Genomic DNA, 27,534 nt, shown 5'->3' with positions numbered 1-27,534 from the left:
TGTGGGACAGGGACTTTGTCCAACCCAATTTGTTTGTATCCACCCCAGAGCTTAGTACAGTGCCCGGCACATAGTAATAATAATAATAATAATAATAATAATGGCATTTATTAAGCGCTTACTAGGTGCAAAGCACTGTTCTAAGCACTGGGGAGGTTACACGGTGATCAGGTTGTCCCACAGGGGGCTCACAGCCTTAATCCCCATTTTACAGATGCGGTAACTGAGGCACAGAGAAGTTAAGTGACTTGCCCAAAGTCACACAAGCGCTTAGCATACCACAGTTATTAACTGTGAGCCCCACATGGGACATTGGCTGTGTGCAACCTGGTTAGCTTGGCTCCACTTCAGTGCTTAGTACAGTACCTGGTACATACTAAAGCGCTTAACAAATACCATTTAAAAAAAAGAATGCCCAGTCTTGAGCTTCTACCTTCATCTCTTCCTAAGACTCCCACTCCCTACCTCTAGGCTCTCCTCTTTCCTTCTCCTCTAAATTCATAAGAACTGGCTTTGGAGTCAGAGGTCGTGGGTTCAAACCCCAGCTCTGCCAACTGTCAGCTGCGTGACTTTGGACAAGTCACTTAACTTCTCTGTGCCTCAGTTACCTCATCTGTAAAATAGGGATGAAGACTGTGAGCCCCCCGTGGGACAACCTGATCACCTTGTAACCTCCCCAGCGCTTCGGACAGTGCTTTGCACATAGTAAGCGCTTAACAAATGCCATCATTATTATAATTGGACAAGCCAAGGCTGAAAGACCTCAGGTAACTTGCTTCACTTATCTGGGCCTCAGTTATTTCATCTGTAAAATGGGGATTAGGATTGTGAACCCAGTATGGGACAGAGACTGTGTCCAACCTGATTAGCTTGCATTTACCCTATCACTTATACCCTATACCTTATACCCTATACATATACCCTATCAGTGCTCGACACACAGTAAGGGCATAACAAATACCATAATTATCATTCTTTTTGTTGTTATTATTATTATCCTTAATGGGCATGTCCTCCTAGAAGGCTCTCTGCAAACTGAAAAGTAGTGTGCCTCAAACACCAGCAACTATGGTAGGCTATTCACGATCCACACCCCTCCCCTCCTCCCTACCTCCAGGCCAAACTGCACCTAGCTGTCCCCACCCCACCAATCTGAAACGGAGGGTGATGCAGAGTTTGGTTTCAAGCTTAACCTGGGCCGCGTTGTCTTGGGTTGACTCCTCCTCTGATCAGCAGGGCGGGCCTCGGCTCCCGTCCACGTGGAGCAATGAAAGCCATTTGGGCAGATGACTTGGTGAACCGAGTAACTACAGTGATTCAGAGAGGTGTTCCCTGAGGAGACCGAGTCTAGGTTCCGTGTCGTCAGGCAGCAGGGATGTTGGCTCCTGTTTCTGGGTCCGTGGCTAATTATTGGCACCAGCCAAGGACAGGTGGGGAGGAGTGAGTAGAAACTACGGTGGTTGTTGAGTTTACCCATGTTCCTCCTCCTACCAGTGCTTAGAACAGTGCTTCGCACATAGTAAGCGCTTAACAAATGCTATTATTATTATTATTATTATTATTATTATTATTATTACCAGCCCTCTCTAGGGCCTTTCACAACACATGGAGCCCTTTTGTTTTTGGACCAGAGCGGGCCAAGCCAACTTGAATTGATGGGGAGGGACAGAATGGGCTCTGGAGGATCTGCCTGGGAGTCAGAAGGACCTGGATTCTAATCCTCGCTCTGCCACTTGTCTGCTGTGTGACCTTGGGCAAGTCACTTAACTTCTCTGTGCCTCATCTGTAAAATGGGGATTAAGACTGTGAGCCTCGTGTGGGACACGCACTGTGACCGGCCTGATTACTCCCTTTCTACCCCAGTGCTTAGAACAGTGCCTGGCACATACCAAGCGGTTAACAAATACCATAAACGAAACAATAAAACCTTCCACTGTCAGTAGTGTCATCTTCCAATGAGAAGGGCAACTACATTGATGAAAGGGTAATGCTAAGGAGATAATGGGACCACCCACAAAGCCCTGCAGTACAGCCAGGGAGGGGGGAAAATAAGTGAGTGATGACTCCATGCCTGGACCCACATATTCCTGCTTCTGACAAAGGACAGAGAGGTGGACTCTCAGTCTGCCTAGTTCCATGAGTGGTTGGAGAAGCCCCCCTCAAAAAAGTCCTCTCATTAGGGGTACTCCCACTCCCCAGCGGTATAGTTGATGCAGTGGGGAAACTGGCCTGCCATTGGGCAATTCATTCCAATAGCTTGTTTGCTGGTTGCCCTGTGAGTATGAAGTGTTAATTAGTGGTTATAAAATTAACAACAGATTAATAACCTGATTACTCCTGTGATGAGACATGAAAACCCCACACATTGGCAGACCTGGGGAAATTGTGGCACTGGTGATAAAAAAACAAAACCTCAAACGCAAACTCAGGCACAAACCCCAGATTCAAGCTTCCCCTTGAAAGGAGCAGCAGTTCTCTGCTTCTTGGAGGCTTCCCTTGGCCAGTTCCTCTGGACCAGAAGAAGCAACCTCGAGCAGAGGTGGGGTCCCCTCCCTCCATCCAGTATCTTTCCCTAAATCAGGTCCAATCAATCAATGGTACTCACTGAGTGCTTATCGTGTGCAGAGCACTGTACTAAGTGCTTGGGAGCGGATAATACAACAGAGTTGGAGACACATTCCCTGACCACAACAGCATCCTTCTCCCTGGATCCCACTGGCCCTGGAGTCTTCGAATTCTACCAATTATATGGAGAGGGAGATCAGAAACTTCACGGTCTAATGGAAAGAGTACAGTCCTGGGAGGTAGAGGACTGGAATCTAATCCTGGCTCTGCCTCTCACCTGCTGGATAACCTTGGGCACACCACTTAAAGTCTCTGAACCTCACTTTCCTCATCTGTAAATGGATATGAAATACCTAAATTCCCTCCTACAGTGAAGCCCAAGTGGGACAGGGACTGGATCTAACCTGGCTATCATATGTCTACCTCAGAGCTTAGTGCACTCTTGGTAAGTACTTAACAAATACCACAATCATTATAACTATCAGACCTTTCACTGAGATGCCCAGGGGGCTTCTTCAGAAGGCTACAGCCTCTTTAGGAAGGACCCAGGCTCAGTTCTGCTGGCAGGGGGGGGCACCCTGAGACCAATCACCTCCAATGGGTGGCAAAAACACCGCCGCTGCCTCCTGCCCCCTCTGCCAATCCACCCTCAGCAGCTCTCTGGCCTTCCACGATGCCAGCCTGCCCATCACCGCTGGGAACGGAGCCTTGCTTCCCGGCCAGAATACGTGGGAGAGCCCCAGCCTAGGAGACCCCAGAAAAGACTTGAGACCCTGGCCTTCTGGACAATAGAAAAATTTATTGGTGACTTTAAAAAAGAGGATCCTCTTCCAAAGGAGTGTTTGAGAAACACTAGAAGAGTCAGCTGGCTAGCTTAGAGCAAGTAAAATGCTTGGAGGGATGATGGGAGGACAGAGGCGAAGACCCGACACACACACCCAACCCTGATCCCAGCAGTGTCCCGCTGTAGAGATGGACTCAAGAATTCACCAAAATTTCCACTGCCATGAAGCGAAGTCTCACATCCATCCCGTGTCAGGGTCTAGGATTTTATTTACTCTCCAGCCGCACCTAACACTCTCACCCCACCCTGCCTATCCTGGGAAAAACAAATGCCAATCACCAGAAAGAGAGAGCACTCTGCCATTATCCATGTTGTATAAATAGCTCCACGTGGGATATGTACAGCTTTTACACACAATTCATCCATACCCAAATTAGACTGGCTGGTTCCAGTTGGCGTGTCCAGCAGTGGAAAGGATATGGGCCCGGGGCTGCTTCGAAGAGGGAGGCGCAGTCAGGGGAAAATCAGACGAGAGGCAGGCTCCCCTCCCGACCCTGACGTCTCTTTGGGTCCCACAGTCTGAGTGGTAGGAAGGGGAGATCCCCAGGACCATACCGGCTTCCCTTCTTCGTTTCCAGTGCTCGGCACCTACTCTTTCAGCAGGCCAAGCTTCTTGAGTGCCTCTCTCCGGTGCTCATCCGTAGCGCCCTTGGGGGTGATCCTGACACTGACGCAGGGAGGGCGAGGCAGCTTGGAGCGGCTCTGCAAGGGGTAGGACAAGCGTTTTTCATTCCGCTCCTGCTCTACGTCAGCCATCTTTCCCACCTGGATGCCGGCAAAGTCCGAGCCTGTGCCCAGGGAGGCCGGGCGGGGCCGGGTGTTGCGTAGGATGCTGGGAGAGAGCTTGTCCAGGAAGGAGACCTTGCCCAGGGAGCTGCTGGTCTTGGGGCCGGCGTCCTTCTCGGCCGAGAGGTAGCTGCTCAACCCGACCCCCGAACGCTCCAGGGTGTTGGATTTGAAGTTCAACTGCCTCAGGCCGGGGACGGGACCCTCCGACAGGGCCAAACTCCGGTCAGGCTTTGGCCTAGCTGGGGGGCTCTCTACTCTGGCATCCTTGTGAATGGGGACTGGCTTGGATGGCGGAGCTCGAGGCTGAGCCGGGGCAGGAGTCTGAGTCAGACCGGGAGTGGGAGCCCGAGCCGAAGGCGGAGAAGCCGCCCGAATCAGAGCAGGAGTGGGAGGATGAACCGGATGAGGAGACGGAGAGGGGGCCCGAGCTAGAGGGGCGGTGGGAGCCAGAGGCCGAGCCACAGGAGGAGTCTGAGTAGGAGCCCGAGCTAGAGGGGCAGAGGGAGCAGGAGGCTGAGTCAACGGAGAATCCGGAGTAGAAGACTGAGCAGTGAGAGTGGGATGCAGAGTCACAGGGGGAGTGGGAGAAGGCGCCCGAGCTAGAGGAGCACTGGGAGCGAGAGGCCGAGACACAGGAGGAGTCGGAGAAGGGTCCCGAGCTAGAGGGGAAGTAGAAACTGCAGCCAGAGCAGAAGCGGGAGGCTGAGCTAGAGGGGAGCTGGTTGGCTTGGACCGAGGGTGGTTGGGTTCACTGTCTTGATCCTGAGGCAGCCCCAACTTCTCCAAGGCCTCCCGCCGGGCTCGCCTCTGTTCCTGCAGGGCCAAATGAGCCGGGCTTGATCTCTCGGGGGCCAGGTCACCGTGGGAGAACTCGGGGCGGTGGGACAGCCGGTTCTGGGGGTCAGTATGGAAGCTGCCCCGACTGGCTTTCAGGATGATATTGGGGGGCAGCTTCCTGGGCTTTTGAGCTGTTGGAGGGCCAGGGTGGGGTCTCAGATCACCCTCATGTTCTGAAGGGGAGTTTTCTGGCCCCATAGTCTCTGTGGAGAAGCCAGGAGGCGGCAAGAGAAGCCCCGGGGTCCCTTCCAGGTCCTCCTGTTTGGTTCTGTGGGCCATGAGCTGGGAAATAGCTTCCTCTCTCCTCGCCGGTGGATTCTGGGGCCACGGGACAAGGTTTTCCTGTGCCTTCACCTCAGTCCTCCCTTGCCCTGCCCTCTCGTCCCCTTCCCGGAGCTGGCCAGACAGCAGGGACTCCTGCTCCAGGTGTGGATCCCGGAAGGCCACTGGAGGTGGGATGACCACCAGGTCTAATTCGGATGGGCTTTCTGGGACAGCCGGGTGGCTTCTGTTGACCCCGTGACTCTCAGGTGGCCCCAGCAGTGGAACTCGGGGCACAGCAGGAGGAGGCCCGGTGACTGAGCTTTGAGGTTTAGGGGTGGAGCTCTCACTGGCCTTCTGGACCCTGCTAATGTGGATGTTCCTTGGGAGGCTGTGGGAGCCGGACTTGAGCTCAGGGGGCTGTAGTGAACTGGGCTGAAGGCTCTTCTGTGTTGGGCCTTGGATACTTCCTTCCAGATGGCCTAGGGTAACAAGACAGACAGCGGTGAGTTTGAAATGCGAGGGTAAACTTCCACTTTTCCCTTTCCTGCTTCCACCGTCACCCTCCTGCCCCCCCCCCACACACATACCTTCCTCCTAATCGCAAGGCAATCCACTGAACCCTGAACTCCTAAGTAATAATTGACTAACTTTCCCCTCTCTTAAAGATACAACACACTTCTCCTGGTATCCAGGTTACTCAAGGGTACGATTTTGGGTTTTTTTTCTGTTGGTCCGGCATTAAACTCTTGCAAAGGAGGAAAAATATTATTATTAATACTAATGATGATAGTAATTGTGGTATTTATTAAGCACTTACTAAGCACTGTACTGAGATGTAAGATGGAAGCTAATCAGGTCAGACACAGACCCTGTCCCACAAAGGGGTTCACAGTCCACAGTAGGAGAGAGATCAGGTACTGAGTTCCCATTTTGCAGATGAGGAAATTGAATCACAGAGAAGTTACCTGACTTGCCCAAAGTTACACAATAGATGAATGGCAGAGCCAGGATTAGAGCCTAGATCCTCTGATGCTCAGCCACCTGCTCTTTCCATTAGGCCATCCGGCTTCCCATTTTGTCCCTGGGCCCACTCTCAGGATGGCTCTGCCCACTTTCCCTCATACTTTATCAGAGCTGGAAACTGAAGAGGTTTTTTTTTTTTCCTCCTGCCGAGCCTCATCTCTCACCTGAAGATTCCCAGATGATGTCATCCAGCTTAGGGGGGGTAGCAGTGTTCTAGACCAACAAGACATATCCTGTCTCCAATCTCCCTCCTCAACCCTTCCTGAAAGATACCCGAGCTTCGGGACTCTGCTGATCCTCCCTCTCCCAAGCTGATCAAGCCGCGCGCGGGCTTCTGCCCCCAAGTAGGCCCATGGGATACAGGTGATACAGGTGAGTCTTCCCCCCCACACCCAGTAAATCCTGCCTGCTCACACCCAGATGACAAATGATCCTAATTAATCAAGAAGGGGGTGGAGACCGTACCTACAGTGAGTGAACTCTGCCCCCAAACTCCCACAAAGCTCCTTTGTGACTCCTTTTCCCAGGGTGTGACTATACCTCTTCTCTCACTTGGGGTCGGGGAATAGGAGACACGCTGGGAGCAATCCCCGGACCTGGAAGCCCGACCCACTTCCCCAGGTCCCCACTCAAGAATGAGATGGTTACCCCAACTCGTTCCACCTTTAATGAAAAGCCACCCTCACTGAGCTTGGGGAAAACTGTCTCCACATCCCATGAGGTGCAATTCATTCTTTGGTTTCAAGGCCTCGGCCCGGCCCCTTTGAGATTATAGCCACACCCTGCCACCCGCTCTGTTCTGGGTCAGAAGACCTGAGTGTGAGGACTGACTGCACCCTTGTATCAGCAAGGTTTGCGGCCTAGGCTGTTGGAATGCACTTCCATGTGCAGAAGATGAGAAACAAGGCCCAAAGTCCTCGCTCTCCTCCTCCCCATTCTTATCTACTGCAGTCATGCATGTTCTGGACTTCTAAGATTAGTGGGGGGCCTAGCAGGCAATCAAGACCCGCATCCGCCTTGCGGCCTGACTCAGTCTTTCCAACAGCACTTGTGGACCCCTCCCTCCCTCCCTTCCTCCTCTCTTTAAGGTTCCTGTGTCTTCATCAGAAGTGCTGGGGTGAGATTAGGGTCAAGTGAGCCTATCCTTTCTCTCTTCTGGCCCACTACCTTTATTGTATTGTATTTTCCTAGGCGATTAAAATGGTGGTCTGCACACAGGAAGAACTCAATAAATGCCACTGATTGGTTCTTCTGAACCCGTGCCCATGTGGAGTGACTACAGTCCAGGAGGGTGGGGAGGGATGACCATTTGGCTACCTGGGTTGCTCCTTGGGGAAGATCGGGCAGTGTGGTCGAAGGGAAAGAGCAAGGGCCTTGGAGTCAGTAGACCTGAGTTCTAATCCAGGCTCCACCACTTGCTTCCTGTGTGATCTGGGGCAAACCACTTAACTTCCCTGTGTCTCAGTTACCTTATCTGTAAAATGAAGATAAAATACCTTGATAGCCAACCCTCTTAGACTGTGAACCTTAGGTAGGGCAGGAACAGTGTCTGGTGTGATCGTATTATATTCACCCTAGTTCTTACCACAGTACCTCAGTCAGTCACAGTAAGTGCTTAGCAAATACCGCTGTCATTATCATTATGATTATTTTTGTGTTAATGGACTATTTTGAGTCTGTCCCTGCCATGCTGGACTAAGACACCAGCTCTCTGCCACTCAGAAAGATAAGCCTTACCCTGAGGGGTCGAGAGGCCTATGGGTTGCGGTCTCCGAGCCCTGGGCGTCAGGGCCTGCTCGGACTCGTCAGTGGACAGCCCGCCGTCCGCTTCCCGGTCCAGAGAGCCGATGGTCTCCTCCAGAAAGAGAAGGCACTCCTTCTCCTCTGCTGAAAGGAAGTCGTAGCTGCCGTCGCTCTGCACACGGTGGCGAGAAACGAGGAAAGGGCGGCGTGAGGCCGAAAGCCAACTTCACAGAAACTGGCAGGCACCCGGCCTGCTCCCTGCCCTGCTCCGCAGAGGAATGCTGAAGAGCTAGAAGCTGCTGGGCCTCTTCTGCCAACCTGGGCAAACCAGCCAGGGCTGCTCCCTGAAACCACGAGTATGGCAGAGGAAGAGATATCGCCACGGGAACGAAGGAAGCCGCCCAGCCTGAACCTCGGGCAGAGATAACCGGCTGCAGGCAGATCCTTTTGGCCTTCTGCAAGGCCTGCCCAGTTCTCTTTTTCCAGTCCCTTGGCCCCCTTGGCCATTTCCACACTCATCCACCTCACTGTAAGGTTGAGGGGAGAGGAGAGGAGGGTGGGTCCAGAAAGCCAGGAAGCCTCAATCCTAGTCCCGACTCAGTTGCTGAAGCACTGTGTGACCTGGGACGAGTCACTCAGATGTCCCCATCTCCTGAGCAACAGGGGCACTGGGAGAATCAATCGATCAATAGTATTTGTTGAGCACTTACTGTATGCAGAGCACTGGACTAAGTGCTTGGGAGAGTACGATATAAACAAGTTGGGAGCATGAATCAGAAATGGGAGAGTGCTATGTGCTTTTCCACGCCTTCCAATTCTATTGTGTTGAACTCTCCCTATTGCTTAGTATAGTGCTCTGCCCATAGTGAGTGCTCAATAAATTCTGTTGATTGATTTGGGACAGAAATCCAAGAAGCTGGTCTTTGAAGTCTAAATGTCCCTAGTCGTCCTCCATTGGCCTAGATGATAAGGATGCCAGAGGAGAGAATACACTCTAAGTTTGTAATGGGCACGGAACATGTCTGCTAATTCTTTTATACTGTACTCTCCCAAGCTCTTAGTACAGTGCTCTGTACATAGTAAGTGCTCAATAAATACCACTGATCGATTGATAAAGGGCTTTCAATTGTCATGGGGCGAAGACAGAAGTGTTTCTCTTCCAGGGGAGAGACAGCTGCCCCATAGGGGGTGAGCAATTGAGCTTGTCGCCGTTCCAACTGTAGCCCAGTCCTCCAGGACCCCAGGTGGGCGTGTATGTGTGCACATACATGCGGGTGTGCACATACACAGACACACACACACACATCTTTGCAGTACCGGTTTCAGCGTTGGGACTGGCGAACCACTGCATGCCAACATTTCTTCTGAGAGGCAGGAGCAACCCAGGCCTCCTCACCCCACCAGAGGCTGGGGAGATTAAACCCTGAAAGCTCTCGGCGGCCACAGGTGGGGTGCAGTCTTGCAGCCACTCCAGTCCCTCAGAGCCAGCCAGCTCCCCAGCAGCAGTAAAAGTCCAGAGGGTGAGGCTCAGGTAAGATACATCAACTTCCGCTATCAAACAATGCTTCTTTGTCTGGGACCATTTTTCAGAAAAGTGGCAGGAAGACTTTTTTTTCCAGGCCTGCCTGATCTGCTAGGTGTAGAAATGGCTCCTTTAGGAACCGGATGAATACTGGATACAAATACCCTCTTAACCTTGTTCTCTTTCACCCTGGTGGGAATTTCACCTGAGGATTATGCCCTACTTACTCCCTCTCCCTTCCATGTCTCCCTTGAACTTAGATCTGTAGCCACATAGCACTTATGTCCATATCTGTTATTTATTTTAATGTCCGTCTTGCCCTCTAGACTGTAAGCTCACTGTGGGTAGGGAATGTGTCCGTTACACTGTTCTACTGTACTCTCCCGAGCACCTAGTACAGTGGCTCTGCACACAGTAAACACTCAAAAAATACAATTGATTGATCAACTCTGTTTTAGCATACTCCCCCAAGAGCTTAGTTCAGTAAAGTATGGTACAGTAAGTGCTCAAGTATGTTGCCAACTTGTACTTCCCAAGCGCTTAGTACAGTGCTCTGCACACAGTAAGCGCTCAATAAATACGATTGATGATGATGATGCTCAATAAATTCCATTGATTGGCTGGAGGCCTATGACCTGTCCACTGGGACATAGTCTCTCCTCTCTCTGGAGATGCTACGAAGAGATTCTTTTAAAAGGTAAGAGGCTCCTCAGATTGGGAGAGACTTCGAGATGCCATCTTGGCCATCCTCCAACTTCTCATTAACGCTCCCTCTCCTCCACGGCCTGAGGTGAATTGGTGCTGCTTCTGAAGCCTCCCAAAGAATGAGCCCTTCTGCCCCTAGTACTTTAGTACAGTGCTTTGCACACAGTAAGAGCTTAATACAATGAAATGAATGAATGAATATTCCAGAATCTTCCACCCAGCAATCTCAGTCAACCCCTAATGCAACAAAGTGCCAGGCTAATCCATGTCATGTGTTCACTCCATTTTACTAGGGGTCCAGAACCCCTTCCTGAACTAGCTGCTCGATGGCTCCTGGAGGTTCCCATGTCTCTGCTGCTCACAGCCCTGGAACCCAACCCAGCTGGTTCCCTCTCCCCTAGCCGATTAGCTTCCTCCTACCCCTTAGCGGAAAATGGGGAACACTCTTCCCTCTCCCTCCTGGCCCAGCCAAGGTCTTCGGAAAAACGAGCTCATCCAGCCACGAGGTGCGGCCCCAGAGACAGAGAGAGCCCAAGGAGGAGAGGACTAGAGCCCAAATATGGCCAGTAAGTGAAAGGTGCAGAGGTACGGGAAGCGGGGAACGAGGGCCCAGCAGAGCAGCGCGGATTGGAAGCAGAGGCGTCGGGGACGGGGCTGGGTGTGGGGTGGGGTGGGTACGTACAAATCCAGATTGGGTAGAGTCGGCACTCGTCATGCTGTCACTGCTGCCGACGCGGGTCACGGGGTCCGTGCCGGGGCCCGCTGGCCACAGCTCCTTTTCGGGCATCACCTGAAGCAAGATGCAAAGGGACTCCCAAAGAGGGAAGCGGAGGGAAGCGGAGAGGTCCCCTGGCCCTGTCTGAAAAGAGAGAAGAGTCAGAGCCCCAACAGAAATCCAGGACCTGCCTGTCCCAACACCGACAAAGGAACCAAGCGCGGCGGCCTAGGGCTGGGAAGGGTTGAGAGGTGGTCATCTAATCCATCCCCCCGTCCCAAAGCAGGAATGTTTTCCTTTCACTATCCCAGATGGACAAAGACAGGCCTATACTGAAAGCACCTCAGAGACAGAGATTGGATAGTTTCACTCAATCACTTCCTCCTGATCAGGGTCTTCCTGATGCCTAACCTAAACCTCTCGCTGAAGCGATAACCTTTCCATTTCAGCCCATGCTGTCCCCGACAGAGGCAATGACAATAATAGCCGTATTTTTTTAATGATAATTGCTAAGTGCTTACTATGTGCCAAGCACTGTACTGAGGATCCAAGCTAATCAGGTTGGACACAGTCCATGTCCCACATGGGGCTTACAGTCTTAATCCCCGTTTTATAGATGATGCAACTGAGACCCAGAGAAGTGAAGTTACTTGCCCAAGGCCACACAGCAGACAAGTGGCGGAGCTGGGATTAGAACCCAGGTCCTCTGACTTTCAGGCCTGTGTTCTTTCCACTAGGCCACGCTGCTTTATTTAGGGCCCATTTGGGGCTTAGATACCGAGCAGACAGGCCAAGAGCTGGTGATAAGTTCTTTACAGGCCCACTATCTTCCTCCTGACTCCACCTGCAAGGATCCCTGGAGAGAACCATTTGTGAGGCACACTTTGGTTACTCTCACAATTAAAATAACAATAATCATACATTAGATTTTTTAGGGCATGAAACAACCTGCAGTCACCTATTGTCTAATGTTCCTTCGCCCCAAAATGTCAAGACACTTGCCCAAGGACCTCAGTGAGGCAGGGATAGAACAAGACCCTAGGGGATTTGACATCCCATAGACTTCTCACACCAGTCAAGACCCTTCTCCCCACCCACTTAATCCCCAAAAGAGAAAAAGCACAGGCCTGTGAGTTGGGAGACCCTGGTTCTAATCCCTGCTCTGACTACTGCTGCTGCGTGACCTCTGGGCCTCAGTTTCCGCATCTGTAAAATGGGGATAAATATACCTGTTCTTTTTATTATGGTAGTGGTTAAGTGCTTACTTAACTTACACAGTGTCAAACACTGTACTAAGTGCAGGGGTAGGTACAAGTTAACTAGGTTGGATATGGTACCTGTCCTGCATGGGGCTCACAGTCAAAGTAGGAGGGAAAACAGACATTGAATCCCCATTTTACAGTTGAGCAAATTGAGGTAGAGAAGTTAAGTGATTTGCCCAAGGTCACACAGCAAGCAATTGGCAGAGCCTGGACTAGAACCCAGGTCCTAGACTGTGAGCCCATTTCTAGTAATAATAATAATGATGGCATTTATTAAACGCTTAATCAATCAATCAATCAATCATATTTATTGAGCGCTTACTGTGTGCAAAGCACTGTACTAAGCACTTGGGAAGTACAAGTTGGCAACATATAGAGACAGTCCCTACCCAACAGTGGGCTCACAGTCTAAAAGGGGGAGACAGAGAACATAACCAAACATACTAACAAAATAAAATAAATAGAATAGATATGTACAGGTAAAATAAATAAATAGAGTAATAAATAAGTACAAACATATATACGTATATACAGGTGCTGTGGGGAAGGGAAGGAGGTTAGATGGGGGGATAGAGAGGGGGACGAGAGGGAGAGGAAGGAAGGGGCTCAGTCTGGGAAGGCCTCCTGGAGGAGGTGAGCTCTCAGTAGGGCCTTGAAGGGAGGAAGAGAGCTAGCTTGGCGGATGGGCAGAGGGAGGGCATTCCAGGCCCGGGGGATGACGTGGGCTGGGGGTCGATGGCGGGACAGGCGAGAACGAGGTACGGTGAGGAGATTAGCGGCAGAGGAGCGGAGGGTGCAGGGTGGGATGTAGAAGGAGAGAAGGGAGGTGAGGTAGGAGGGGGCGAGGGGATGGACAGCCTTGAAGCCCAGGGTGAGGAGTTTCTGCCTGATGCGCAGATTGATTGGTAGCCACTGGAGATTTTTGAGGAGGGGAGTAACATGCCCAGAGCGTTTCTGGACAAAGACAATCCGGGCAGCAGCATGAAGTCTGGATTGAAGTGGGAAGAGACACGAGGATGGAAGATCAGAGAGAAGGCTGATGCAGTAGTCCAGACGGGATAGGATGAGAGCTTGAACGAGCAGGGTAGCGGTTTGGATGGAGAGGAAAGGGCGGATCTTGGCAATGTTGCAGAGCTGAGACCGGCAGGTTTTGGTGACGGCTTGGATGTGAGGGGTGAATGAGAGAGCGGAGTCGAGGATGACACCAAGGTTGTGGGCCTGTGAGATGGGAAGGATGGTAGTGCTGTCAACAGAGATGGGAAAGTCAGGGAGAGGGCAGGGTTTGGGAGGGAAGACAAGGAATTCAGGCTTGGACATGTTGAGCTTTAGGTGGCGGGCAGACATCCAGATGGAGATGTCCTGAAGACAGGAGGAGATGCGAGCTTGGAGGGAGGGGGAGAGAGCAGGGGCAGAGATGTAGATCTGGGTGTCATCAGCGTAAAGGTGATAGTTGAAGCCATGGGAGCAAATGAAGTCACCAAGGGAGTGCGTGTAGATAGAGAACAGAAGGGGACCAAGCACTGAACCCTGGGGAACCCCCACAGTAAGGGGATGGGAGGGGGAGGAGGAGCCTGCAAAAGAGACTGAGAATGAATGACCGGAGAGATAAGAGGAGAACCAGGAGAGGACAGAGGCTGTGAAGCCAAGGTCAGATAGCGTGCTGAGGAGAAGGATGGTGGTCCACAGTGTCGAAGGCAGCTGAGAGGTCGAGGAGGATTAGGACGGAGTATGAGCCGCTCAATTTGGCAAGCAGGAGGTCATTGGTGACCTTTGAGAGGGCAGTTTCCGTGGAATGTAGGGGACGGAAGCCAGACTGGAGGGGGTCGAGGAGAGAGTTGGTGTTGAGGAATTCGAGGCAGCGCGTTTAGACAACTCGTTCAAGGAGTTTGGAAAGGAATGGTAGGAGGGATATGGGGCGATAACTAGTAGGTGAGGTGGGGTCAAGAGAGCGTTCTTTTAGGATGGGAGAGACATGGGCATGTTTTAATATGTACAAAGCACTGTTCTAAGCTCTGGGGAGGTTACAAGGTGATCAGGTTGTCCCACAGGGGGCTCACAGTATTCGTCCCCATTTTACAGATGAGGTAACTGAGGCACAGAGAACTTAAGTGACTTGCCCAAAGTCACACAGCTAACAATTGGCAGAGCCGGGATTTGAACCCATGAACTCTGACTCCAAAGCCCGGGCTCTTTCCATTGAGCCACGCTGCTTCTCCTACTGTTTCTAGACTGTGAGCCCGTTGTTGGGTAGGGACCGTCTCTATATGTTGCCGACTTGTGCTTCCCAAGCGCTTAGTACAGTGCTCTGCACACAGTAAGCACTCAATAAATGCGATTGAATGAATGAAGGAATTTCCAGGCCCGTGCTCTTTCCACTAGGCCACACTGCTTCTCTCTTCTTCCTCTTAGATTCTAAGTCCCACATAGGACAGGACCATGAGCCCCTAACGAGTGCTTAATGAAGACCGTTATCATTGAAAGCCTTGTAGATTACAGACTAAAAAGACAATTTTTTTTCTACAACTCTTTCAGATGGGTTCTCCTTAGGGATCTCCCTGGATGGAGGGCAGTTGGAGATGAGTCCGGGTCGCGCCAAGTCCGACTCGGAGCCCACGTTGAGTTTCCACAGCCGGTGGTGAATCAGCTTGACGGCTGAGCCGAGCGGGCGAGCACGCGGGCCAGACGCATGTCTTCCCACCCCCGCCCTCCCTGCCAGGAGGCGGCCCAGGGGCCGGCAGGACGTCAGCCTGGCAGGGAGGGAGGGGCGAGGGGCCCACATGTTGACAGAGGATGCCAGCTTGGGTGTGTGTGCACGGAGAGTAGGGTGGGGAGACCGAACGTGGCTGCCAGCCCAGAGGAAGACTGAATTTGAAGCATCCCAATGGAAAGCTGGCGGCTCAGTTTTCCCCACTGCCCAGAGTGAAGCACTCAGAAGAACAAGAACATCAGGACGTCAGGCATCAAACTATCAACAGCTTCAGAGTTTCAGGGCTGGAAAAAGTTTCCTTCTGTTATATTGTGTGTGTCTGTTATTACACTCTCCCCAGTGATTAGTACAGTGTTCTGCACTCAGTATGCACTCAATAAATACAATTGGCTGGCTGACTTACTTCCAGGGTTTGTCCTGACCTAGCCCTCATCCTCTCATAAGGACTGTCTTCTCATCCAACCCAGGAACTGGAGGCACTCATCCTCACAATTCCACAACATAATAATTGGAGTAGTTTTTAAAGGCTTACAATGTTCCAGGCACCGTGCTAAGTGCTGGGGTAGATACAGATAACCAGATCAAACACAGTCCCTGTTCCACAACTCTGCCTGAGTAGGGGGGAGAACAGGTATTGAATATGAAATTTTACAGATGAGGAAACCGAGGCCCAGAAAAGTGAAGTGATTTGCCCAAGGTCATTCAGCAGGTAATTTGTGGAGTCAGGATTAGAATCCAGGTAAAAACTGTAATAATATTTGTAAAGTGCCAAGCACTGTACTTGAGTCCTGGGATAGATGCAGTAAATGCAGATCAGACACAGTCCCCGTCCCATATGGGGGTTCCACTCTATGTAGGAGGGAGAACAGATAACAAATCCACAATTTGCAGATGAGGAACCTGAGGCCCAGAGTAGTGAAATGACTTCACCAAGGCCACCCAGCAGGCAAATAAATGGCAGAACTAGGATTAGAATCCAGGTCCTTCTGATTCTAGGTCCATGCTCTTTCCACTAGACCACACTGCTTCCCATGGAGGCTGATTCCAGGGTGTCCCAGAGGGGAAATTCTTCTTCTTCATAGCTCACCCCATTTCTCTGCTCCTGCAAGAAGAATCCCTAGATTTGGATTTCTTTTTTACTGCATTTGTTAAGCACTTTCTATGTGCCAGGCACTATATGAAGAGCTGGGATAGACACAAGCTAGTCAGATTGGACACTATCATATTTATTGAGCACTTACTGTGTGCAGAGTACTGTACTAAGGGCTTGGGGGAGTACAGTATAACAATAAACAGGCACATTTACTCACCACAACAAGCTTACAGTCTAGGCTCACACTCTTAGTCCTCACTTTACAGATTAGATAACTGAGGCATAGAGATGTGAAGTCATTTGCCCACGGTCACACAGCAGACAAGGGGCGGAGTCAGGACTAGAATCCAGGTCCTTCTGACCTCTGGGCCCATACTCTATCCACGAGGCCTTGCTGTTTCTCTTCACAATGCTCTTCACGGGGTATTTTGTTGTCTCTGTCATCAGGCAAGACTGAATTTAACTCAGATGAGGTCTGATCGATTTGCAGAAGTTGTTGAAAATATGGCCACCTTCTCTTTGCTTATGTCCTTCTCTCTCCCTTATCACCAGGCAAAGGGCTAGAGGACCCCAGCCTGGCTTAAAAGTGGAGAAAAGCAGTGTGGTCTAGTGGGAAGGGCACAGGCCTGGGAGTCGGAAGACCTGAGTTCTAATCCAGGCTCTGGTTCTCATCTGTGTTTGTACATATTTATTACTCTATTTATTTATTTATTTATTTTACTTGTACATATCTATTCTATTTATTTTATTTTGTTAGTATGTTTGGTTTCGTTCTCTGTCTCCCCCTTTTAGACTGTGAGCCCACTGTTGGGTACGGACTGTCTCTATATGTTGCCAACTTGTACTTCCCAAGCACTTAGTACAGTGCTCTGCACACAGTAAGCGCTCAATAAATACTATTGATTATGATGATGATGGTGATCTGCTGTGTAACGTCGGGCAAGTCTCGGCTTCTTTGAACCTCACTTACCTCATTTACAAAATGGAGATTAAATCCAGCTCATACTTGGACTACGAGCCCCATGTGGGACAGGGACTGTGTCCATCCTGATTATCTTATCTGTCTCTATCCCAGTGCTTTGTACAGTGTTTAGCATATAGTAAGTACTTAACAAGTACTCTGCCTTATCATACCCAGCCGTAGAACTGTTCAAAGCAATCAGTACAGTGCTCTGCCACAGTAAGTGGTCAATAAATACTATTGAATGAATGAATGAATGAATGAATGAGAGAGTCTGGTTCATCTCTCCACTACCAAGCTGGCCTTGGCCCAAACCATCCAGGCCAGATGGGGGCTTTCACTGTTCAACTAAGAAATAGAAGGTGATGGGGGATTTCACTGTTCAACTGAGAAATAGTGGATGACCTCCCTCTGCCAAAGCCCTTCTGCCCCATTCACCATCTCCCTTTTTAACCCATTCTTCTTTCCCCCTTGCCCCCCACCCAACAACCTGCCTCCGCCAGGTCAAAGAAACAAGACCCCAGTTGATTTCCTCAGATGGTGCATTTCCAACTTTATAGCCTTGAAACCTGGGGGCCCTTTGCATGAGGCTATTGAAACTCAAGGCACTTCCTGATAAGAGGCTGGATAAGCATGTCTGAGTAAAAGCTCAAGGTTCCTTTGGCAACCCTTTATATATTTCCCACTGCCAGCTCGTAGTAGTAAAAAAGACTGTTATTATTATAACTACTACTAAATAAAAGCCTAAGGTTCCTCAGCAACCCTTCGTATACTCTGACTAACCCAGATTGGTTAAAGGATGAACATCTGTAAGGTGTTGCTGGGACAATCTATTTAGGGGGCATTAAATATTAACTTCCTCCCTCAGGCTGCGGTAGTCCAGAATAGCAGCATAACCAAGAGAGGAAAGTAAATACTACATATTTTCTGCTTTAGGAGCTTGGGGGTGATCCAGAGGGGCAGAGTTGCTCTGAAATCCTGTCATTTGTGGAGCCCACACCAAAACCTTCCCAAGACCACAAAGAATGACAGGGAACCTTTACTGGTATCTAAAGCTCCAGCTGATCCTGGAGGAGCCTGTGTCTCTCTGCTTGATGATCTGTCCCACCCCAATCTAAGCCCCCCTTTTCCTTAGCTCCCCCTCCACCGCCATTCATTCATTCATTCATTCAGTCGTATTTATTGAATGCTCACTGTGTGCAGAGCACTGTACTAAGCGCTTGGGAAGTACAAGTTGGCAACATATGGAGACAGTCCCTACCCAACAACGGGCTCACAGTCTAGAAACGGGCTCACATCGCCCCAATTCTCTCCCTTTCCTCTACTCCCCCTCCCCAACCCAAAGCATTTTGTATATACTGTACATATCTATAATTCTATTTATTTATATTAATGCCTGTTTACTTGTTTTGATGTGTACATATATATATATATAATTATATTCATTTATACTGATGCTATGGATGCCTGTTTACTTGTTTTGATATCTGCCTTCCCCCTTCGAGACTGTAAGCCTTTTGTGGGCAGGGATTGTCTCTATTGCTGAATTGTGCTTCCCAAGCGCTTAGTACAGTGCCTTGCACACAGTAGTGCTCAATAAATACGATTGAATGAATGATGACTGAACCTTCAAAACCTTATTGAAGACACATCTCCTCCAAGAGGCTGTCCCTGTCTAATCCCTCATTTCCTCTTCTCCAACTTCTTTATGTGTCACCCTTGCATTTGAATTTGCTCCCTCTATTCAACCCTTCCTCGGCCCCACAGAACTAGTGTGCATCTCTGTAATTTATTTATATTAATGTCTGGCTCCCCCTCTAGACTGTAAGCTTGGTGTGGGCAGGGGATGTGTCTATCAACTGTTTTACTGTACTCTACTAAGTGCTTATTACAGTGCTCTGCACATGGTGAGTGCTCAAAAAATATGACTGACTGATTGATGTCAGCCCAGCCACTTCTTGTGGTTCTGGCTGCTATTGAATGCCGTGGATTTGTTGCCTCTGCCTCCAAAATTCCTCTTTTTTCCTATCCAATTCCTCAGGGGAATTCCCTACTGAGTGTTTGGCAGAGTTCTGGGGATTATAAATGGTCTGTTCTTGACCATTCATTCACTCATTCATTCGTTCAATCATATTTATTGAGCGCTTACTGTGGACAGAGCATTGTTCTAAGCACTTGGGAGAATATAATACAATGATAAACAGTCACATTCCCTGCCCACCAATGAGCATACAATCTGGGGGTGGGGGGAGACAGGCATCAATACAAATAAATAAAATTACAAATATGTACATAAGTGCCGTGGGGCTAGGAGCCCCCTTTAGACTGTGAGCCCACTCTTTTAGACTGTGAGCCCACTGTTGGTTAGGGACCGTCTCTATATGTTGCCAACTCGTACTTCCCAAGCTCTTACTGCAAACGGTAAGCGCTCAATAAATACAATTGATTGATTGATTAGGAGGGGTGAAGAGCGAAGGGAGCAAGTCAGGGTGACGCAGAAGGGAGTGGGAGATGAGGAAAAGTGGAGTGGAGACTGGCTGGCTTTTTGGTCAAGGCCCAGCTGGGATTTGTATCTCAGACCCAGGATCAGTCTTCCAGAGTGGGGAAGAATACCTATTTTTTTTTTTGAGTGGGGGGGAGTCCTCAGATTTGTCTCAATTGCCTGAATCTCTCAGGCCTTGTCTAAATGACACCCTTCTCTCTATCTTCCCCCTCCCTGAAGCCTGCAGCTAAGAAGCACCGAGGGGAAGAGAGTCAGGCAAGGAAGCCAGCTAAATTGTAAGCTCTTTATGGGTGGGGATTGTGTCGCCTATTGAACTCTCCCAAATAGAGTGCTCTGCACACAATAGGTGCTCAATAAATATTATTGTGTGAAGGAAATAGCTCCCCATTGGACACCTCAGGAAGGGAAAACCACCCCTTCTCTCCTTGTTGCCTCACCCTTGACCCCCATGCACACTGGAACCATGTGATCTTGGCCCAGGACGGGAACAGCTCCAGACATGAAACTCCTCCTTGTAGAGCAGAGATGCAATCAATCCATCAATGGTATTTACTGAGCACTTGCAGAGCACTGTACAAAGTGCTTGGGAAAGTGCAATTTCACAGAGTTGGTAGACATGTTCCCTGCCCATTGCAAACTTACAGTCCAGAGGGGATGCAGAAAGATATGCTATGGTGAAAGGCCCTTGGGTGGGTGCACCTAAACATATGTGCTGAATTTTTGTTGTTTTGGTTACCAGGAAGCAAAGGCAGTTTGAATAATTACAATTCACAAATAATGCCCAAACCTTACGCTGCCAATATCCTTACCCTTCCTCCCCCTCCAAATCTTTCTCTAGAGCCTCCGAGAAGGGATTTTTTAAAATAGAATTTAAGCATTTTCTATGTGCCAGGCACTGTCCAGTGCTTAGAACAGTGCTTTGCACATAGTAAGAGCTTAACAAATGCCATCATTACTAAGCGCTTGTCAGTTGTGTGACTTTGGGCAAGTCATTTAATAATAATAATGATGGCATTTGTTAAGCACTTACACGTCACTTCTCTGGGCCTCAGTTGCCTCATCTATAAAGTGGGAATGGAGACTGTGAGCCCACGTGGGGCAACCTGATCACCTTGTATCTCTCCCAGCGCTTAGAACAGTGCTCGGCCCATAGTAAGCGCTTTCTCTAGAGCCTCCGAGAAGGGATTTTTTAAAATGGGATTTGTTAAGCATTTTCTACAGTACTTTGCACATAGTAAGCGCTTAACAAATGTCATCATTACTAAGCGCTGGGCTAGATACAAGCCAATCAGGTTGGACTCAGTCCACATCCCATAACGGGCCTTATATTCTTAATCCTCATTTTGCAGATGAAGGGAATTGAGGCCCAGGGAAGTGAAGTGACTTGCCCAAGGCCACACAACAGACAAGTGGCAGAGCCAGAATTAGAACGCAGGTCCTCCTGACTCCTAAGCCCGTGCTCAATCCACCAGTCCACGGTTCGGGCTTTACCTTTCCTCGTGACCATGCAACTAACTGTTGAAATGGCCAGAAAGGATAAAGCTGGCTGCAGCTTCATTCATTCATTCAATCCTATTTATTGAGCGCTGACTGTGTGCAGAGCACTGTACTAAGCGCTTGGGAAGTACAAGTTGGCAACATATAGAGACGGGCCCTACCCAACAATGGGCTCACAGTCTAGTCCTGTATATATGTTTGTACATATTTATTACTCTATTTTACTTGTACATATTTATTCTATTTATTTTATTTTGTTAATATGTTTTGTTTGTTGTCTTGTCTCCCCCTTCTAGACTGTGACCCTGCTGTTGGGTAGGGACCGTCTCTATACGTTGCCAACTTGCACTTCCCAAGCGCTTAGTACAGTGCTCTGCACACAGTAAGCACTCAATAAATACGACTGAATGAATGAATGAATAGATGCAACACTATCGACAAGATCTGACCTCTGGATAAGCAAGAGGTGGTGGTGTTACACCTCCCTTCTACAGAGAATTTTAATGCAGCCATGCCGAGTCCACCCAGGAAGCCAATGTGGATAATAATGATTCATTCATTCATTCATTCAGTTGTATTTATTGAGTGCTTACTGTGTGCAGAGCACTGTACTAAGCGCTTGGGAAGTACAAAATGAAGGTATTTGTTAAGCGGTTAGTATGTGCCAATTGCAAATACGATTGAATGAATGAATGTGCCAAGCACTGTTCCAGCACTGGCACTGTTCTAAGCGCTGATGGCTGAGAAAAGTCCAAATAATAATAATAATAATAATAATAATAATAATGGCATTTATTAAGCACTTACTATGTGCAAAGCACTGTTCTAAGCACTGATGGCTGAGAAAAGTCCAAATAGTAATAATAATAATGGCATTTATTAAGCGCTTACTGTGTGCAAAGCACTGTTCTAAGCGCTGGGGAGGTTACAAGTTTATTAGGTTGTCCCACGGGGGTGCTCACAGTCTTCATCCCCATTTTACAGATGAGGTAACTGAGGCCCAGAGAAGTGAAGTGACTTGCCCAAAGTCACACAGCTGACAATTGGTGGAGCCGGGATTTGAACCCATGACCTCTGACTCCAAAGCCCGGGCTCTTTCCACTGAGCCATGCTGCTTCTCTGATGGGCGACTCCAAAATCGCCCATCCTAAAGGCCGGTGCCTTCCATGGCCTAGTGGATACAGCACAGGCCTGGGAATCAGAAGGTCATGGGTTCTAATCATGGCTCCGCCACTTGCTTGCTCTGTGACCTTGGGCAAATCACGTCAAGGAGAAGCAGCATGGCTAAACAGCAAGAGCGCGGCCTAAGGAGTCAGAGAACATGGATTCTAATCCTGCCTCTGCCATTTGTCTGTTGTGTGACCTTAGGCAAACCACTTAACTTCTCTGTGCCTCAGTTACCTCATATGTAAAATGGGGACTAAGACTGTGAGCCCCACGTGGGACAACCTGATTACCTTGAATTTCCCTCCCCCGGTGCTTAGAACAGTGCTTGGCACATAGTGAGCACTTAAAAATACCATAATTGTTGTTATTATTATTCTCTGGGCCTCAGGTTCCTCATCTGTAAAATGAGGATTGAGACTGTAAGCCCCACGTGGGACAGGGACCGTATCCAACCTGATTTGCTTGTATCCACCCTGGCGCTTAGTACAGTGCCAGCTACATAACAAATACCATAATTTTAAGTACTTAGTATAGTGCTCTGCACACAGTAAGCACTTAATACGTACCATAATTTTAAGGACCTAGTACAGCGCTCTGCACACAGTAAGCACTTAATACATACCATAATTTTAAGGGCCTAGTACAGCGCTCTGCACACAGTAAGCACTTAATACATATCATAATTGTAAGGGCTTAGTAGAGTGCTCTGCACACAGTAAGCACTTAATACATACCATAATTTTAAGGGCCTAGTACAGCGCTCTGCACACAGAAAGCACTTAATACATATCATAATTGTAAGGGCTTAGTACAGTGCTCTGCACACAGTAAGCACTTAATACATACCATAATTTTAAGGGCCTAGTACAGCGCTCTGCACACAGTAAGCACTTAATACATATCATAATTGTAAGGGCTTAGTACAGTGCTCTGCACACAGTAAGCACTTAATACATACCATAATTTTAAGGACCTAGTACAGCGCTCTGCACACAGTAAGCACTTAATACATACCATAATTGTAAGGGCTTAGTACAGTGCTCTGCACACAGTAAGCACTTAATACATACCATAATTTTAAGTGCTTAGTACAGTGCTCTGCACACAATAAGCACTTAATACATACCATAATTGTAAAGGCTTAGAACAGTGCTCTGCACACAGTAAGCACTTAATACATACCATAATTTTAAGGGCTTAGTACAGCACTCTGCACACAATAAGCACTTAATACACACCATAATTGTAAGGGCTTAGCACAGTGCTCTGCACACAGTAAGCACTTAATACATACCATAATTTTAATCAATCAATCAATCATATTTATTGAGCGCTTTCTATGTGCAGAGCACTGTACTAAGCGCTTGGGAAGTACAAATTGGCAACATATAGAGACAGTCCCTACCCAACACTGGGCTCACAGTCAGTGCTCTGCACACAATAAGCACTTAATACATACCATAATTGTAAGGGCTTAGAACAGCGCTCTGCACACAGTAAGCACTTAATACATACCATAATTTTAAGGGCTTAGTACAGTGCTCTGCACACAGTAAACACTTCATTCATTCATTCATTCAATCGTATTTATTGAGCCCTTACTGTGTGCAGAGCACTGTACTAAGTGCTTGGGAAGTACAAGTTGGCAACATATAGAGACGGTCCCTACCCAACAGTGGGCTCACACTTAATACACACCATAATTTTAAGGGCTTAGTACAGTGCTCTGTTCACAGTAAGCGCTCAGTAAATATGATCGGTTATTCCAAAAGGGCTCCAGTTCTGCCTTGCCGCCCAGGCCTGCCCTACCCCTAACTGCTGGACACCCGGGCTCACGCTTAATACATACCATAATTGTAAGGGCTTAGTACAGTGCTCTGTTCACAGGAGGCGCTCAGTAAATATGATTGGTTATTCCAAAAGGGCCCCAGTTCTGCCTTGCCGCCCAGGCCTGCCCTACCCCTATCTGCTGGGCACCAACCGAGGCGGGCAGAATTGCAGGGCAAAGGGGCGTGAGCTCAGACTCTGCTGCAGCCACCCTAAGCAATGTGTCACCTCCACTCCCCAACGCCCCAGGCAGAAGGCTCAGCAAAAATCAGCTTCCTATTTACCACCTCCCCGCTCTATTTACTGAGCTCCCATGGCCAGAACAGTGCTTGGCACATAGTAAGCGCTCAACAAATCCCATAATTATTAATGAACCAAAACGCTGCGTCCAGCTCTTTTTTTGCACCGTGGGATCTAGAGAAGCAGCGTGGCTCAGTGGAAAGAGCCCGGGCTTGGGAGTCAGAGGTCACGGGTTCTAATCCCGGCTCCGCCACTTGTCTGCTGTGTGACCTTGGGCAAGTCAATCAATCAATCAATCGTATTTATTGAGCGCTTACTGTGTGCAGAGCACTGTACTAAGCGCTTGGGAAGTACAAGTTGGCAACATATAGAGACAGTCCCTACCCAACAGTGGGCTCACAGTCTAAAAGGGGGAGACAGAGAACAAAACCAAACATACTAACAAAATAAAATAAATAGAATAGATATGTACAGGTAAAATAAATAAATAAATAAATAGAGCAATAAATATGTACAAACATATACATATATACAGGTGCTGTGGGGAAGGGAAGGAAGTAAGACGGGGGGGATGGAGACGGGGACGAGGGGGAGAGGAAGGAAGGGGCTCAGTCTGGGAAGGCCTCCTGGAAGTGAAGAAGTCACTTCACTTCTCTGAGCCTCGGTTACCTCATCTGTAAAATGGGGTTAAGACTGTGAGCCCCACGTGGCACAACCTGATCACTTTGTATTCCCCCCCGCCCCCGAGCTTAGAACAGTGCTTTGCACATAGTAAGCGCTTAGCAAATGCCGTGATATGAAATGCTGCATCCAGCTCTTTTTTTTTTGCACCGTGGGATCTAGAGAAGCAGCGTGGCTCAGCGGAAAGAGAGCGGGCTTGGGAGTCAGAGGTCATGGGTTCTAATCCTGGCTCTGCCACTTGTCCGCTGTGTGACCCTGGGCAAGTCACTTCACTTCTCTAAGCCTCAGTTCCCTTATCTGTAAAAGGGGGAAGAAGACTGTGAGCCCCACGTGGGACAACCTGATCACCTTGTATACCCCCCTGCGCTTAGAACAGTGCTTTGCACATAGTAAGTGCTTAACAAATGTTCTTATTATTATTATTATTATTATTATCTGCCCCCTAGAACGGCCAAGGATTGAAGGAGGCTGGATTTGGAGAGAAATTCATTCATTGATTCGATCATATTTATTGAGCGCTTACTGTGTGCAGAGCACTGTACTAAGCACTTGGGAAGTACAATTCAGCAACAAAGAGAAATAATCCCTGCCCACATTGGGCTCACAGTCTGGGGAGACAGACATCAAAACAAGCAAACAGGCATCAATATAAAATAGAATGATAGAAAAAGGTCTAATTCATCCAATCGCATTTATTGAGCGCTTACTGGGTGCAGAGCATTGGACTAAGCGCTTGGAAAGTACAATTGCACAGCAGGCAGAGCGCTCATCCCACCCCCCAGCTCTTTCGCACCCAGGGCCTGTTGTTTAAAGACAGACATCCCCTGAACTGATAAAGGGTTCGATGTGCCCTTTAGGAAACCGCTGCTAGGTTGATAGATAAACTCTCCCCTTCATCTGCCTTTTAGACTGTGAGCCCACTGTTGGGTAGGGACTGTCTCTATATGTTGCCAATTTGTACTTCCCAAGCGCTCAGTACAGTGCTCTGCACACAGTAAGCGCTCAATAAATACGATTGATGATGATGATCTGCCTCTCCCCTTCCCGATGCAGGACTGGCTTTGAATCCATCAGAGGGATTTGTGGAGCGCTTCCTAGGCACTCCTGTACTGAGCGCTTAGGAGAGGGCAATACACTCCCATCGGCAGGCACGTCCCCTGCCCCATCATGAGCTTGGGAAGCCGCGGTTTAGACCGGAATTGCCACCCTTTCTCTCTCTCCCCCCTGAAATCTGGGTGAGGAGAGTCCCACCCAGGCTCCCTCACAATAATAGTCTTCATTAAGCGCTTACTACGGGCCGAGCACTGCTCTAAACGCTGGGGGAGATACAAGGTGAGCAGGTTGCCCCACGTGGGGCTCACAGTCTCCATCCCCATTTTACAGATGAGGCAACTGAGGCCCAGAAAAGCGACATGCAAGCGCTTAACAAATGCCACCATTATTTTTATTAAGTGACTTGCCAGCTTGGCTCAGTGGAAAGAGCCCGGGCTTTGGAGTCAGAGGTCAGGGGTTCAAATCCCGGCTCTGCCAATTGTCAGCTGTGTGACTTTGGGCAAGTCACTTCACTTCTCTGTGCCTCAGTTCCCTCATCTGTAAAATGGGGATTAAGGCTGTGAGCCCCCCGTGGGACAACCTGATCACCTTGTAACCTCCCCAGCGCTTAGAACAGTGCTTTGCACATAGTAAGCGCTTAATAAATGCCATTATTATTATGTTATTATTGCCCAGTCATTCATTCATTCATTCAATCGTATTTATTAATAATAATAATGATGGCATTTATTAAGCGCTTACTACGTGCAGAGCACTGTTCTAAGTGCTGGACTTATTGAGCGCTTACTGTGCGCAGAGCACTGTACTAAGCGCTTGGGAAGCACAAGTCGGCAACATCTAGAGACGGTCCCTACCCAACAGCGGGCTCACAGTCTAGAAGGGGGAGACAGACAACAAAACAAGACATATTAACAAAGTAAAAGAAATAGAATAAATATATACAAGTAAAATAAATAGAGTAACAAATATGTACAAACATATATCAATCAATCAATCGTATTTATTGAGCGTTTACTGTGTGCAGAGCACTGTACTAAGCGCTTAACATATATATATATATATATATAGGTGCCGTGGGGAGGGGAAGGAGGGGGAGAGGAAGGAGGGGGCTCATCATCATCATCAATCGTATTTATTGAGCACTTACTGTGTGCAGAGCACTGTACTAAGCGCTTGGGAAGCACAAATTGGCAACATATAGAGACAGTCCCTACCCAACAGTGGGCTCACAGTCTAAAAGAGGTGGCTCACAGTCTAAAATGCTCAGTCTGGGAAGGCCTCCTGGAGGAGGTGAGCTCTCAGTAGGGCTTTGAAGGGAAAGTGTGCACACACATGTCTGCTGTGTGATCTTGGGCAAGTCACTTAACTTCTCTGGGCCTCAGTTACCTCATCTGTAAAATAGGGATTAAGACTGTGAGCCCCACGTGGGACAACCTGATCACCCTGTATCCTCCCCAGTGCTTAGAACAGTGCTTTGCACATAGTAAGCACTTAACAAATGCCAATTATTATTATTATTATTATAAAGTGACTTTG

General features: G+C 48.8%; 1 protein-coding gene across 1 annotated transcript; it reads right to left on the bottom strand.

Moving 5' to 3' along the window:
• Positions 1 to 3,347: 3,347 nt before the first annotated feature.
• On the bottom strand, positions 3,348 to 11,079 carry C7H1orf116 (chromosome 7 C1orf116 homolog). The gene is made up of 3 exons (XM_038749425.1): positions 10,975 to 11,079; positions 8,060 to 8,237; positions 3,348 to 5,778 (listed from the first exon to the last, which is right to left on the bottom strand). Exons 1-3 carry the CDS (start codon positions 11,077 to 11,079, stop codon positions 3,998 to 4,000), a joined length of 2,064 nt encoding a protein of 687 aa, XP_038605353.1. The 3' UTR covers positions 3,348 to 3,997.
• Between the last annotated feature and the right edge of the window lie 16,455 nt (positions 11,080 to 27,534).

Source organism: Tachyglossus aculeatus, chromosome 7, assembly GCF_015852505.1.
Source record: "Tachyglossus aculeatus isolate mTacAcu1 chromosome 7, mTacAcu1.pri, whole genome shotgun sequence".
In the NCBI taxonomy this organism is placed as follows: Eukaryota; Metazoa; Chordata; class Mammalia; order Monotremata; family Tachyglossidae; genus Tachyglossus; species Tachyglossus aculeatus.
The sequence above is the reverse complement of the archived record's forward strand: the minus strand, read 5'-3'. Positions and strand labels throughout refer to the sequence as shown.